Source organism: Ictalurus furcatus, chromosome 14 (genome assembly GCF_023375685.1).
Source record: "Ictalurus furcatus strain D&B chromosome 14, Billie_1.0, whole genome shotgun sequence".
Lineage (NCBI taxonomy): Eukaryota > Metazoa > Chordata > Actinopteri > Siluriformes > Ictaluridae > Ictalurus > Ictalurus furcatus.
Window position 1 is genome coordinate 13,369,546 of NC_071268.1, and position 12,542 is coordinate 13,382,087.

At 36.8% G+C, this 12,542-nt stretch overlaps 1 protein-coding gene across 1 annotated transcript; it reads left to right on the forward strand.

The window, feature by feature from the left end:
• Nucleotides 1–9,662: 9,662 nt before the first annotated feature.
• On the forward strand, nt 9,663–10,977 carry phlda2 (pleckstrin homology-like domain, family A, member 2). Its single transcript, XM_053641723.1, has 2 exons — nt 9,663–10,260; nt 10,624–10,977. The coding sequence occupies exon 1, from the start codon at nt 9,807–9,809 to the stop codon at nt 10,224–10,226; it is 420 nt and encodes a 139-aa protein (XP_053497698.1). The 5' UTR covers nt 9,663–9,806; the 3' UTR covers nt 10,227–10,260; nt 10,624–10,977.
• The last annotated feature ends 1,565 nt before the right edge of the window (nt 10,978–12,542 follow it).

Here is a 12,542-nt window from a genome sequence, read left to right on the forward strand (position 1 = left end):
TGTGAAATAGTTATTCAGGGTAGTAACAAATAAAAAAAATCATGGGATTTTAATAATCCCTCTTATTTAAAAAAATAATAATAATAACTTTTTGAATATTCTGCAAGGTGTATGTAAACTCATGACCTGAACCATACATTTGTTTTTGGTGCATTTCTCATACATTTTCAGATTGATTGAGACCTATTTACTCTTACTTGAGTAATTTTCTTGATCACTACTTTTGCTTTTCCTCAGGTGAATTATTATTACAGAAGCAGTACTTTTACTCAAGTCAGTATGTTCAGTGTTCTTACCCCCACTGGTTATGAGACGGATGATCTGCTTCAATCTTCTGGGATCTTGACCCTAAATGTATAATAACATTTTGTTTGTTATGCTTTTCAATAGTATGGACATGGTGTGTGTGTGTGTGTGTGTGTGTGTGTGTGTGTGTGTGCGTGCGTGCATATGAGTAGTTTAAAAAAAGCTATTGACATTTAAATGTTCATGATGTGGATGTTAAACTGACCATGAGACAATCTGCCTTTAGATTTGGTTGTTCTTGTTCCTTCTTGTAAAGACATTATGTCTCTCCTTCACAAACACACCGTCTCGGACCTTGGTGGCTTCCTTTAGCAGTGGGAGGCAAAATTAGTTTATCATAACAGTGTGATGAGTCAGTATGACAGAAAACAAGCTAACTAACAATAACACCAAAAAGCACTTGGCTAGCAGTTTTACCACATCAGATGTTCCCACCTATTAGCAGTAATGTTGACTATATTATTGCAACAGTAATAATTTGGTAAGTTGTTTATTGGCTGTGTCATTTTCACATACAGCACTCTGTGAAAGTGATTCAATTTGTATTTAAAGAGTCTTCCTACTCCAGAAATGTCCGTGTATAGAAATGGATTGCTGACATTAGCTAATGGATGGAAGCCTAAGATTAGCTTGGCAGTGCAATGGACCTAGGCCAAATCCCTGGTTTAGTCTCGTGCTCTGTGTGAGTTTGGTGTTTCTTTGATCAGATTCCTCTCCAGTGATATCAGAGAGTCAATCCATTTGTTTAGCCTATATTTAAGCTACTAATGGATTAACCTTAAACAGGTAATGCAGGTAAGATTTAAAACTCTATTATAGGAAGGCCAGGGATTGCAGCACAGATCTTATGTGGATTTTATTAGCCTACATATAGCTCACACCTTGTATGGTTTATGTGATTTATATACTCTGCTATGTACTGGGAGGTGTGTTTTATATATCCATTGCAACACAGAGCTAATGTTAGCCATCTTTCTTTTTTTTTCTTTTTTTTTTAAGTGAACTCCATTTCTGAAGTCAGAAGATACTTTAAATACAAAATGAATCACACTTGTAGTTTAACAACAAACATTAAATGACAAATCAAATATACCGTACCTAAAACCGTACCTCTGAATCAAGAAATGGACATAGCGTTCACTCCAAAATAAAAACAGGTCTAACATTAGCTCTGTGGTGCAATGGATATACTATATAACTATATGACATCATGTGCATCTCCCAGTATATAGCAGAGACAAGCAAAACTAAATTATTTGAAAACACGAAAGTCAGAGAGGAGGAAATGCAATAATTTGTTGCTTGTGGTATGTTAGGTGTAGTACATTCCATCTTATCTTGAACATGGCAACTCTGGATAAATTAATTGGTTTAATAAAGAAAACATTTAACATACATTATACAAAACTAGTATAGAAAAATACTACCAGAAATGCCATGATAAATCCTAAATATCATTATAAATATCATTGTAGTATTTATAGAATCTATTTGACCTGGTCATGAACAGGAAGAGGATAGATTAAACAGCTATGCAGAAAGACAATGAATGGTGACATTCCTTGTCATGGGAAAGCTGCAGCTTGTCATGCTGGAATTTCTTGGTTTGTCTTTAACATGAATGAACAGCAGTCAGACGAACTATTATAATACCAAAAGGGTTGTAATTGCCAGAGTCCTACAACTGTCAACTTGATTATTTTTAGTACAAGATTTGCCCAGAACAAAACGGCACACACTTTCAGATTATGCTGATGAATAAGACCACTCACCCTGAATTTAGATCAAAACAACATCAACAGGTGATGACTATTAAGCCTGGTTATCAGTCTTTCACTCAAAATATCAAAATGACATTTTCACACAAGACAGTGGACATTTCCCGAAAACTACAGGATGTTGACTAATAATTATGTTCAGCGTTGATGATTTTACTTTGAGTAGTTTGGAGGACTTACGGTTGGATTTTATACATCCCACATAGTTTAAAAATCAGCCTCAAGAACAAATTAACAAAAAACAAAAACAAATCAAGAACAAAAAAGACTGAACTGCTGGACTGTTGCTTTTTTCAAACTAGGAACCTAATTTAAACCACATACTTTAACCAGTAGATGATTACTTTCATGCATTCTGGCTTCGACTAGAATTTCTGGTTAGAGGTCATGGGTCAAATACCAAACATGTTGCTCAGCTGTAACTCAAACTCAACAAGTCCCTCAAATGTAGAAATGTAGCTGAGAAGCAATATGAAATGAAGATTTCTTAAATGTTTTAAATATCTCATCATGAATTGTCATGGTTATATTTAACCTATGTTTAATATTTATAGTTGCCTTTTCTGTTTATTTGTCTGTTTGTCCTCTATTGTGTTTTTCTTTTACTGTAACACAAAAAAGAATGGAACACCAAAAATTACCGGTATCTTTAATTGTATTGTATTTGTGTACAACATATTATCTATTCATGTAGTATAATGTAGTCATAATCATGTTGCATCCCTTCTGAATATGCATCACTACAATCCTCTGACACTGGCTCCAGGGGCTCTCATTGGCTCTAATTTGCTCTCATTGACAGGGTTTAGACCTTGGTGAAGAGACTGGACCTTCTGACCTTTCAGAAGCTCCTCATTCCCTCTGCATTGTTTCCCAACGGTTTTGAAAGCTTGTCCAGGACATTAGCGCCATTTGTTCTTTTTCCCACGGTGCATCAGCATTTGCCCAGGCCAATGTAGAACGGGCTTATCTGAACAATGCTTCAAATAGTTACAGAGACTCATCAGTCTTGCATTCCTGGCTCAGAGCATGACATGAGACTTTACGAGTGTGAGGTCTTTGTAGGGCAGAGCAGGTCTTAAGGACCTATATATAGGTGGCCAAAACAATTGGAAAGGAGAAGAGGGGCCAAAGATGGACTGTTGACATGTATGGAGGCCTGGTGGAGAGTTATCAGATAGCAGCTGTGAGGATTGACGTAGCATCATCACACAGCTGTGCTTGCACTCCGGTCTTTTCTCATAGTTATAACAACCTCACATCTATGTGATCATCATTACTACTGTGCATATCCTAATAATCATACTATTATAAACTGTTTTGTTCCAGATTGTTTAAATGCAGCTTTAACAGGATGTCATTTTAAACTAGTTTTAGCTCAATTTAAAATGGATTTTAACACTTTGTATTTCCTGAGGTGCATTAAATAGTGTCATGATGCAGTGATCACAAATGTGTTTGGGATCCACATGCATAAAATTATGTCAATAGGTCTGTTTTTAAAATCTGAATACATATTCTGAGAATTTTAATCGCACTATTCCTTCATTCATCATCAGTGAGTACTTTATCCAGGTTAGGGCTGTGGTGGATCCGGAGCTTAACCCAGGTGTTAAATACAAGATATACCCTGGATGGGTTGCCAGTCCATTACAGGGCACCATAAAAACACACATTCATACACAGACATTGACTATGTTTACATGGACAGCAAAAATCTAATTATTGACCTTATTCTGAATAAGACAATATTCTGATTAAGGTGTTTACATGAGTTGATTTTAGAATATTTCTTTCATGTTCCCGTTTTACAAGTTATAGAACATAGATAGATTAACGGCACACGTCATTACGTCCCCACGTCACGCCGTCCGACGTTCCCTCCAGAATTTCACGCATCAACATATGAACTGTAGGGAACATCGGACGGCGTGACGTGGGGACGTAATGATGTGTGACCTTAATCGATCTCACCATTGCATGGTGGTCTTTGTTATGGTACCGTATATAGTTTTGGGTGTTTCATTTATAATTTTATGAAAGCTTCAAGTGCAGTTAATTATTTGTCATGCTATACGTACTAATATACGACTGCTTGAAGCCGTGGGTTGCCTCCAAAACCGCATTCTTACCTACTGTATAGTAGCTGAAATACATGTATTTCACCTACTATATAGCAGGTAAGTACTCTTGTTTGCCGTCAAACAGGTGAGCACTGCAGTGTGTGTATGTATCTTGTCGCAAAATGCGGTGAAAACTCCCACAAGACGTTAATAGTATGATTAAGGTGTGTACATGTCTGTAATGCACTTCGATAATGCGACTAAAACAGGACTACTCCACATGTCTTAATTCGATTCGTGTTTACTTCGAGTATGACTTTAGCTGGATTAAGATCAGCACTAATCACTGTTTACATGCTAGTTTCTTAATCAGAGTATCGTCTTAATCTGGTTAATATCGGATTATTGTTGTCCATGTAAACATACTGATTCATACTTAGAGGCAATTTAGCCTCCACCTGTTCCCATATTTGGAAGTGGGAGATAACCCGAGAACATGGAGGAACCCACATGGACATGTGTACTGCATAGAATTTACCCATAGAAAGACATGCTTTAACAAGTAGATGATTACTTTAATGCATTCTGGCTTTGCCCTTGCATTTAGAATTTCTCGTCAGAGGTCATGGGTCAGCTATCCAAGATACTCAACCTCAGTGTCCTCATGTGCCCCGTTCAGTTTTCAGCCATTTCCACATTACCATCAACCAAACATCATAAACACTTCATGTTCATATCACTAGGATCACCAAAAAGAAAACCTAACTTATTACTCAGTTGTCACTCAAACTCAATGGGTGTCCATAACAAAGCTGAGACCCAATATGAAATCCTTTGAAGAAGAATTTGTCAATTTGTCCTGTATTCTGTGCTTTTCTTCCATTAAAAGACAAAAATGATATGGAATAATGACCAGTATAGTTATACAAATCTTCTAAATTCCAAAGCCTATGAAAGCGCTACTGTGTAGTCTTATGAACTGAAGCTCAGTGCACTGACTCTACATTTCCTTGCACAGGCACATGGCAAAGTCAAACGCACAGACATGTCCAAACTTGACCACTTGAACTAGACCTGAAGTCAGGCATGGAAAGCCCCATCTAATCCAGTTCATAAAAATGTGTCAGAACTGCTTCGTTCCTTATTTGGAAAGTGGTCCTGTAGAAAATGTTGCAAAACATGAAGCCTCTGATAATTATCAATTAAACACTAACTGTATCCTTATCAATTGACCAAGAAACCACACACACATTATTTTTTCTTCTTAACTCATTGCAATGTTTAAACTTAATCCTTGTTATGACTTTTGTCCGGCTTGTTAGGAATTTACTGTCCTCAAAATACACCCACTGATTAACATAGACAGATTGAAATGCCATCTTCAGCAAGCGTGATAAGACTCAGAAATGACACAGTGTTAGAAACACAACTCTTCTGGTGCTGGTTTATACAAGTTACCTGATATTAATTTCTACACCGATCTAAGGCCATGTCATTTACAGTGTAAATACTTGCTATATATCACTGAAGTCTGATATATGTATGTCTGCCTAGATCTGAACTCAGTAGGCACTTTCAGGATCCCTCCCATCAGGGCTCAAATGCTGTGGGTTGGACTGACTCACAGCATAAACATGCCTGTGTGTCTGTGTGCCCAAGACAACACCCCCACACACCCTGGTAACCATAATACAGCCCACAATACAACAGGCAAAGAAAGTCAGAAGACGCCTAAATTACACCTTATACAATCATAAAATGGCCTTTGAAAGTGAATATGGTTTAACAATTAAGGAAAGGAAATACACCCTTGTTGCATTTTGTATAGTGACTAACTATAACGGGTAAAATACTGTAATTATAGTACAAACCCTGGGGCTTTTACATGAAGCCAGTCTGAAATTACAGTACAATACAATTTATCTGGAATTGACACCAAATGGTGTATTATTTAAAAAAAATTAAAATAAGGATGGTTTATTATAAACCTTAGATTCAATTACTTTATTGTAGAGACAACTACCCCCACAGGGGTGGCTGTGGTTCAGGTGGTAGAGCAGGTTGTCCACCAATCATAGAGTTTGCGGTTCGATTCCCGGCCCGCATGACTCCAAATGCCGAAGTGTCCTTGGGCAAGACGCTGAACCCCAAGTTGCTCCCGATGGCAAGCTAGTGCCTTGCATGGCAGCTCTGCTATCATTGGTGTGTGAGTGTGGGTGTGAATGGGTGAATGAGACACAATGTAAAGCGCTTTGGATAAATCCGCTATATAAGTGCACCATTTACCATTTAATTATGCCTACAGGACCTGCATTAACAGATTTTTGTGAACAAAAGAAACAGTAAGTCAAAACATTAAAGGAGGAACGGGCTATAATAATGATAATAATAATAATATATCAATATACTGTACATACTAACAAATAATATATTTATATGCTATTTTAATATACATACAAAGTACAGTATAGTTACTAATATTAGATTATTTAAATAGCTAGCTATTGTTGAGCTTAGGCGTTGTACTAAATGTTCATTTTGTTGAAATCAGCAAGCATTCCTAATAGTTTTAAAAATAAATAAATGAATAAAGCAATGCAAAAAAAAAAAAGAAAATTCTACAGCAAAATAAATGTATAAATGCCAAGCAAAGTACAATTATTAAAAAAACATAATTACAATTTGAATACAGTCAATATAAAGTAATATACCAGAAGCGCTGATAACCGTAAATGTAATCTACTGTAAAAACAAGTGCAGTAAGCTAAATGCTATGTACTTGTTACAGGACTTGTAACAGTACACTCTAACATTACTGCAATTTTGATACAGATTCTTGTATAAGCAGATATTTGTAATGTAAATATACACAAATAATGAATGCTACCAGTATCAGTAAAAAAAAAGAAAAAAAAAGTATTTTCTAGTAGCAACCCTTTTTCCATAATGCACAGCTGTGTTTGCACATTTCCTCTCTCCAACTTCTTTAAACAACCAGTATACCTTCATATCAGGCTCGGTCCCACTGCATGCGCCATGTCAATTCAAATAAACAGCAATAATTACCTCCATTACATACTCTCTGCATAAGAAGGTGCCTAAAGTTATTATCAAAGTAATTTAGCATTTTTAACAGCTAAAATTCAGGAAGATTTAAAAATAATCACAACTGTTAATGCTGTGTTGAAGCTGGAATACAGTATAATCATATGGCATCCAACATTGTTGTATGATTATTAATATTATGTACACATATGCCAGTGTGGTATAGGTTGCTATAATAAGCTACATGACATGCTGTGTAACATGTGGTGTCATTCTTCACACATCTGCTTAAGAAATGTGGTGTTTCTCACAGAAAGGATTTGCACATCAATTAATTTTTAAAAGTTTGCTTGAAGTGTTTGTTTTACCAAAGACAAGCACAAAGAGGTGGCTGTTGGATCCCGGCAGATGTGTAGAAGGTGTAGAAGTCAGAAGCATTCCTGTTTTCATTTTCTCATACCTGCATACATTATTCTTCATAGCTAGCAGTTATGGGTTGGAAAAAATACCGAATTGGTATAATACCAAATAATTTCATACATGCACTTCTGCTGCAGTGTAATAGGACAAACTATGTTCTGAAATGAAACACTTGAACAGTTATTATACTGTGGATTTGTCATACCATGTTAAAATTACTAACAGTAAAGGGTAAAGGACACAGGATTTAGTTTAGTTAACAGGTGGAATGAACATGAATATGCAGTGAACTGACTGAACTGCAGCTAAGAGAAGGGAAATGTTATATAACACTGAATAACTCTAAACTAACTTATAAATCATTACCAATAAACTAGACCGTTACAGATAACTATTATTAACTATTAATTATTGACTTACATATAAATTAACATTCAGAAGGGAAAAGATTTCCTGTTTACTATAAGCGGCTGAATCTGAAAGTCCATGAACTTTTTTTTATATCTGCAAATAATCTTCTAGCAGTTAAAGGTCATCCAATTACACTAGTAAAGTCTATAATCAGAGAAACACTGCACGCTGAAGTAATAGCTAACATCTCACATGTGATTATGTGAGTAATACGTGAAATCACATGGGAAATCACATGGGGAAAGTGTGTGAAGTTGCCTTTCACCATTCTACCCTGAAATTGCATATGTGAATTTAAGTAAACGCAAAGAATATGTGACCACGGGAAAAAATAAAAGTGCCCTATGTGTTAAAAAGTCACATGAAAATAAACGAATTTTATGAAACAATCATATGTGGAAAAATTAAACACACACACACCCACACACACACACACACACACACACACACTACATGTGAAAAGTTAACATTAAAGAACATGTCAATTGTTATTATTTTGTCTTAATGGAAATATGTAAATATCTTATGTTGCTTCTGAAGTGCAGTAATAAATGAAAAAATAAGATCCTTAATCAAAATAATAACAATTTACACCAATCATCCTGTTCAGAAGTTTACATGCCCCGGCTCTTAATGTATGGTGTTGCCTTCTTGAGCATCAGTGAGTGTTTGCACCTTTTGTAATAGTCATGTACGAGTCCCTCAGTCGTCCTCAGTGTGAAAAGATGGATCTCAAAATCATATAGCCACTGATGGAAAGGGGTCAAATATGCAGAAGATGCTTGAAAAGAAAATAATGTGGAGCACCTGGAGGATTTTCTGAAGTACAGTGGACAGTTTAATTTCCCAGGACAAACAAGGGACTCATGAACAACTATCACAAAACATAAAAACATCATTGATCATCCAGGTAACGACACACAGCATTAAGAATCAAGCGTATGTTCATTGTGTAAATTTGGTTCATTTGTGTAAATTCAGTTATTACTGTGTCTTGTGGACTATATGTAAACATCTGTTATGTGATGTGAAATAGTTTATTCAGGGCAGGATTAAATTTTAAAAAATGCAATTTTAATGATCCCTCTTATTGTTTTAATTATTAAGATTTTGCAGATTATCCAAGGTGTATGTAAATTTGTGACCGCAACTGTAGATAGATAGAGCGAGAGAGAGCGATACATATATATATATATAGAGAGAGAGAGAGAGAGAGAGAGAGAGAGAGAGAGAGAGAGAGCGATATATATATATATAGAGAGAGAGAGAGAGAGAGAGAGAGAGAGAGAGAGAGAGAGAGAATTTACATAATTTACATGATAATTTACAATTTACATGTATTCATTTAGCAGACGCTTTTATCCAAAGCGACTTACAAATGAGGAAATACAAGCAAAAAGATAATGTCACACATCTGCTAATAAGGATTAAGATACTGTAGTTGGGCCCTAAGAGAAACGGATTGCAATGTTGTAATGAGGTATTTTAGGGAATAACTAAAGACTGAAGGTCATCTGAGCCACATTTCCGCCCACGTTCCGCCAATGAATTACTCAAATACCGAGAGCGCACGTGACGTGCAGGAGGCCGGGCAAACCGACTGCTATAAACACTCCCAGTCTCATTCATTCTCAGTCACAGCCACACCAAGAAGAAGAAGAAGAAGAAGAAAAAGAAGCTCCGAGACACGACAAAGACAGGAGCCTTTATTTTTTTTAAAAAAACATCCATCTTAACGGATTTCAGGATACAAACCCCGCTTTTCGCCATTCCATCACAAAACATGAAAATGACTCCGGTTGAGAGCTCCAAGGTGCTGAAGGAGGGCGAGCTGGAGAAGAGGAGCGACAACCTGCTCCAGTTGTGGAAGAGAAAGACGTGCGTCCTCACCACGGACAGCCTGAACCTTTACGCCGACACGCAGAAGAAAAGCAAAAGCAAAGAGCTCAAGCTGCAGTACATTAAGAAGGTAGACTGCGTGGAGCGCACCGGCAAGTTCGTCTACTTTACCATCGTCACCACGGACGATAAGGAGATCGACTTCCGTTGCTCAGGCGAGGATAACTGCTGGAACGCGGTGATCACCATGGCGCTGATTGATTTCCAGAACAGGAGAGCCATCCAGGACTTTAAAACGAGACAGGACGCTGAAAGCTCCACTTCAGGACAGCAGGAGTCTTTACGCATGGCCCGGGCTCCGTGACACACTCACATTCAGCACACACACACACACACCGGTGAGTCTGGCTTTAACACATGGAGACACCCTGAGAGACCCTGGTCGCATATAATACAGCTTTACACCATTACACCATTATATCTCATTCAAAATACTACACTTCTCCTATATATATATATATAACATAACAGCAGTTTCTCTTTCAGCTTTCAAAGACGAAACAGCAGTTTCGTCTTTGAGTATGGATAATTACGATTGTGATTTTTCTAGGCTATAATCTGCCCATCTTATTTAAAATTTTAATGTCTTTTCATTTAATCAATAATTAAAAAACAATAATAGGTATTGTCAATAGCCAAATATCCAATAAACCCACTCATTGTGGTCAGGGATTCATTTTCTCTTTTTCTTTCCTTTAAAGGTGATGTAAAGAGATAGATGGAGAAGAAAGCTTGGACCAAAGCGGAGATATTTGCACCACGTCTGAGAAGAAGTGACGCCAGAAGAGAGGCGCAATATCTAAGCTGGAGCTCTTCAGAAACTCTGAAATAATTTCAACAGGCCAAACAGACTCTCAAGACTGAATGAATGCTCACACTTTCAAAGTTATGCTCTTCAATATGAGGGATCCTAATGCTCCCTGGATTTCAGTTGTAAATTTGCCTATTTATTTGCTACAAGGAATGTAGTATGCATAAAAGTCATTTGTATGTCTTTAAGTTATTTACATGTCCTGTTTTTAATGTTAATTTAAATAAATTTTCATGAAAATGCAGCAGTTCTTTCAGCGGTGTGTCATTCTGTCAAACATACTCATATCTGGGTTTTTATTCAATAGGTCAGATTTTTCTTTCAGAGAAATACACAAAATAAATTATTACAGTACAATGGTTTTAAAAGCTTAACATTTTTAAATTTATGATGTAAAGAAACTCAGCTTGGAAACATGGAAAGTCCCTTACTCATTCTTGAACAATGTGGCGTCATACTATACGAGATAAGGAACTCAATAGACCTGTTTTATTACATTGCTGCATTGCCCTGTGATGACAGGATGCTGAAATCTTTAAGATTGTGACGCTGGGTGTGAGTGGAACTATGTGGCTTAATAGTCTTTACATTATCAGCGTTTATGAGGGGTTTAATAAGCTTGCACCAATAAACATGACTAAGTCTCTAGACAATCATATGTGAGTCACCCAAAGTTCAATACAAGCCGCTTCAGTAGCTGATAAAAATAGCAGTAACTGAAATACAGAAAGCTAGAATTTATATTGCCTACTGTCAATTAGTCCAATCAGACACACCTACTTCTCCAATCATTCTCATTCAAGTCAAAGTGAGAGCAGGAACAAACTAAGACTTGTATAGTAATGTGTTTGTAGAAGGGTTGTGTAGTGGAAGAAATGTAACATTAGTATATTAGTGAAATTAATAGTGTATATGGTAAATGTTGGCAGAAAAACTATGACATGAGTTTGTACTCTATATGTCATAAAGTAAGTACATTCTGGGTGGCTCATCTAATAAAATGTTGCCTTTTGTCTCTGATGTGTCCTCCATAGCTTTTTGTTATATTTTAAAATATCAAAGAAATTCACTGACTTCAATCAGTACATATGGGGAGGTGATCATGTGTGAGCCGGCTGCAGAACGCTTGTAACTCAGCTCTCTGTGTGTGGTGTTACATTGCTGCCAGGCTTTTGATGCTGGATCAGGCTACACTGCAGATCAAAAGCTATCCTGATCTAAGAAGTAATACCGTGCTCTGATCGTTTCCCGAAATATGTCTCACTAATTTGCCCTTCACGTCCAGTTCGTCCTCTAGCCACTTGACCATGAGGTTAGGAGGTTTAGCTTCAAAGTGTGTAACAGCCATGACACTTTAGTCTTTATAGCATCATCACGTGGTTCTGCTTTGATAAGCTTGTGTTTGACAAATACTAACTAAAATAACCCTAAATATGGAAAATACAATACACACTCTCCAAATTTTAATTTATAATCATTTTCATTTACAAAAGTCATTTTGTATTTGTATTTGTAGTGCACTTTAAAGTCAATATTGGAGCAGACACTGGCACATGAATAGGAATTACTATCACTGTATGACTTTCATGTTTACTTTCTGGGCTTGCAGCGAAGGTATTTGGAGAAGTGGCTTGAGAATAAATGACACCAAGGTCATTCATCTGTGAGAAACAGGAAAGCATCAGTGTTTGTGTGTGTGCTAAAGGTTGGGCCGTGAGCGGAAATGCCTCCCTAAGCCCATATCTAATAGATAAGCCTATCCCACAAGGCTACACTCAGATCCTGGGAGTCATAACTTTATATACCCTT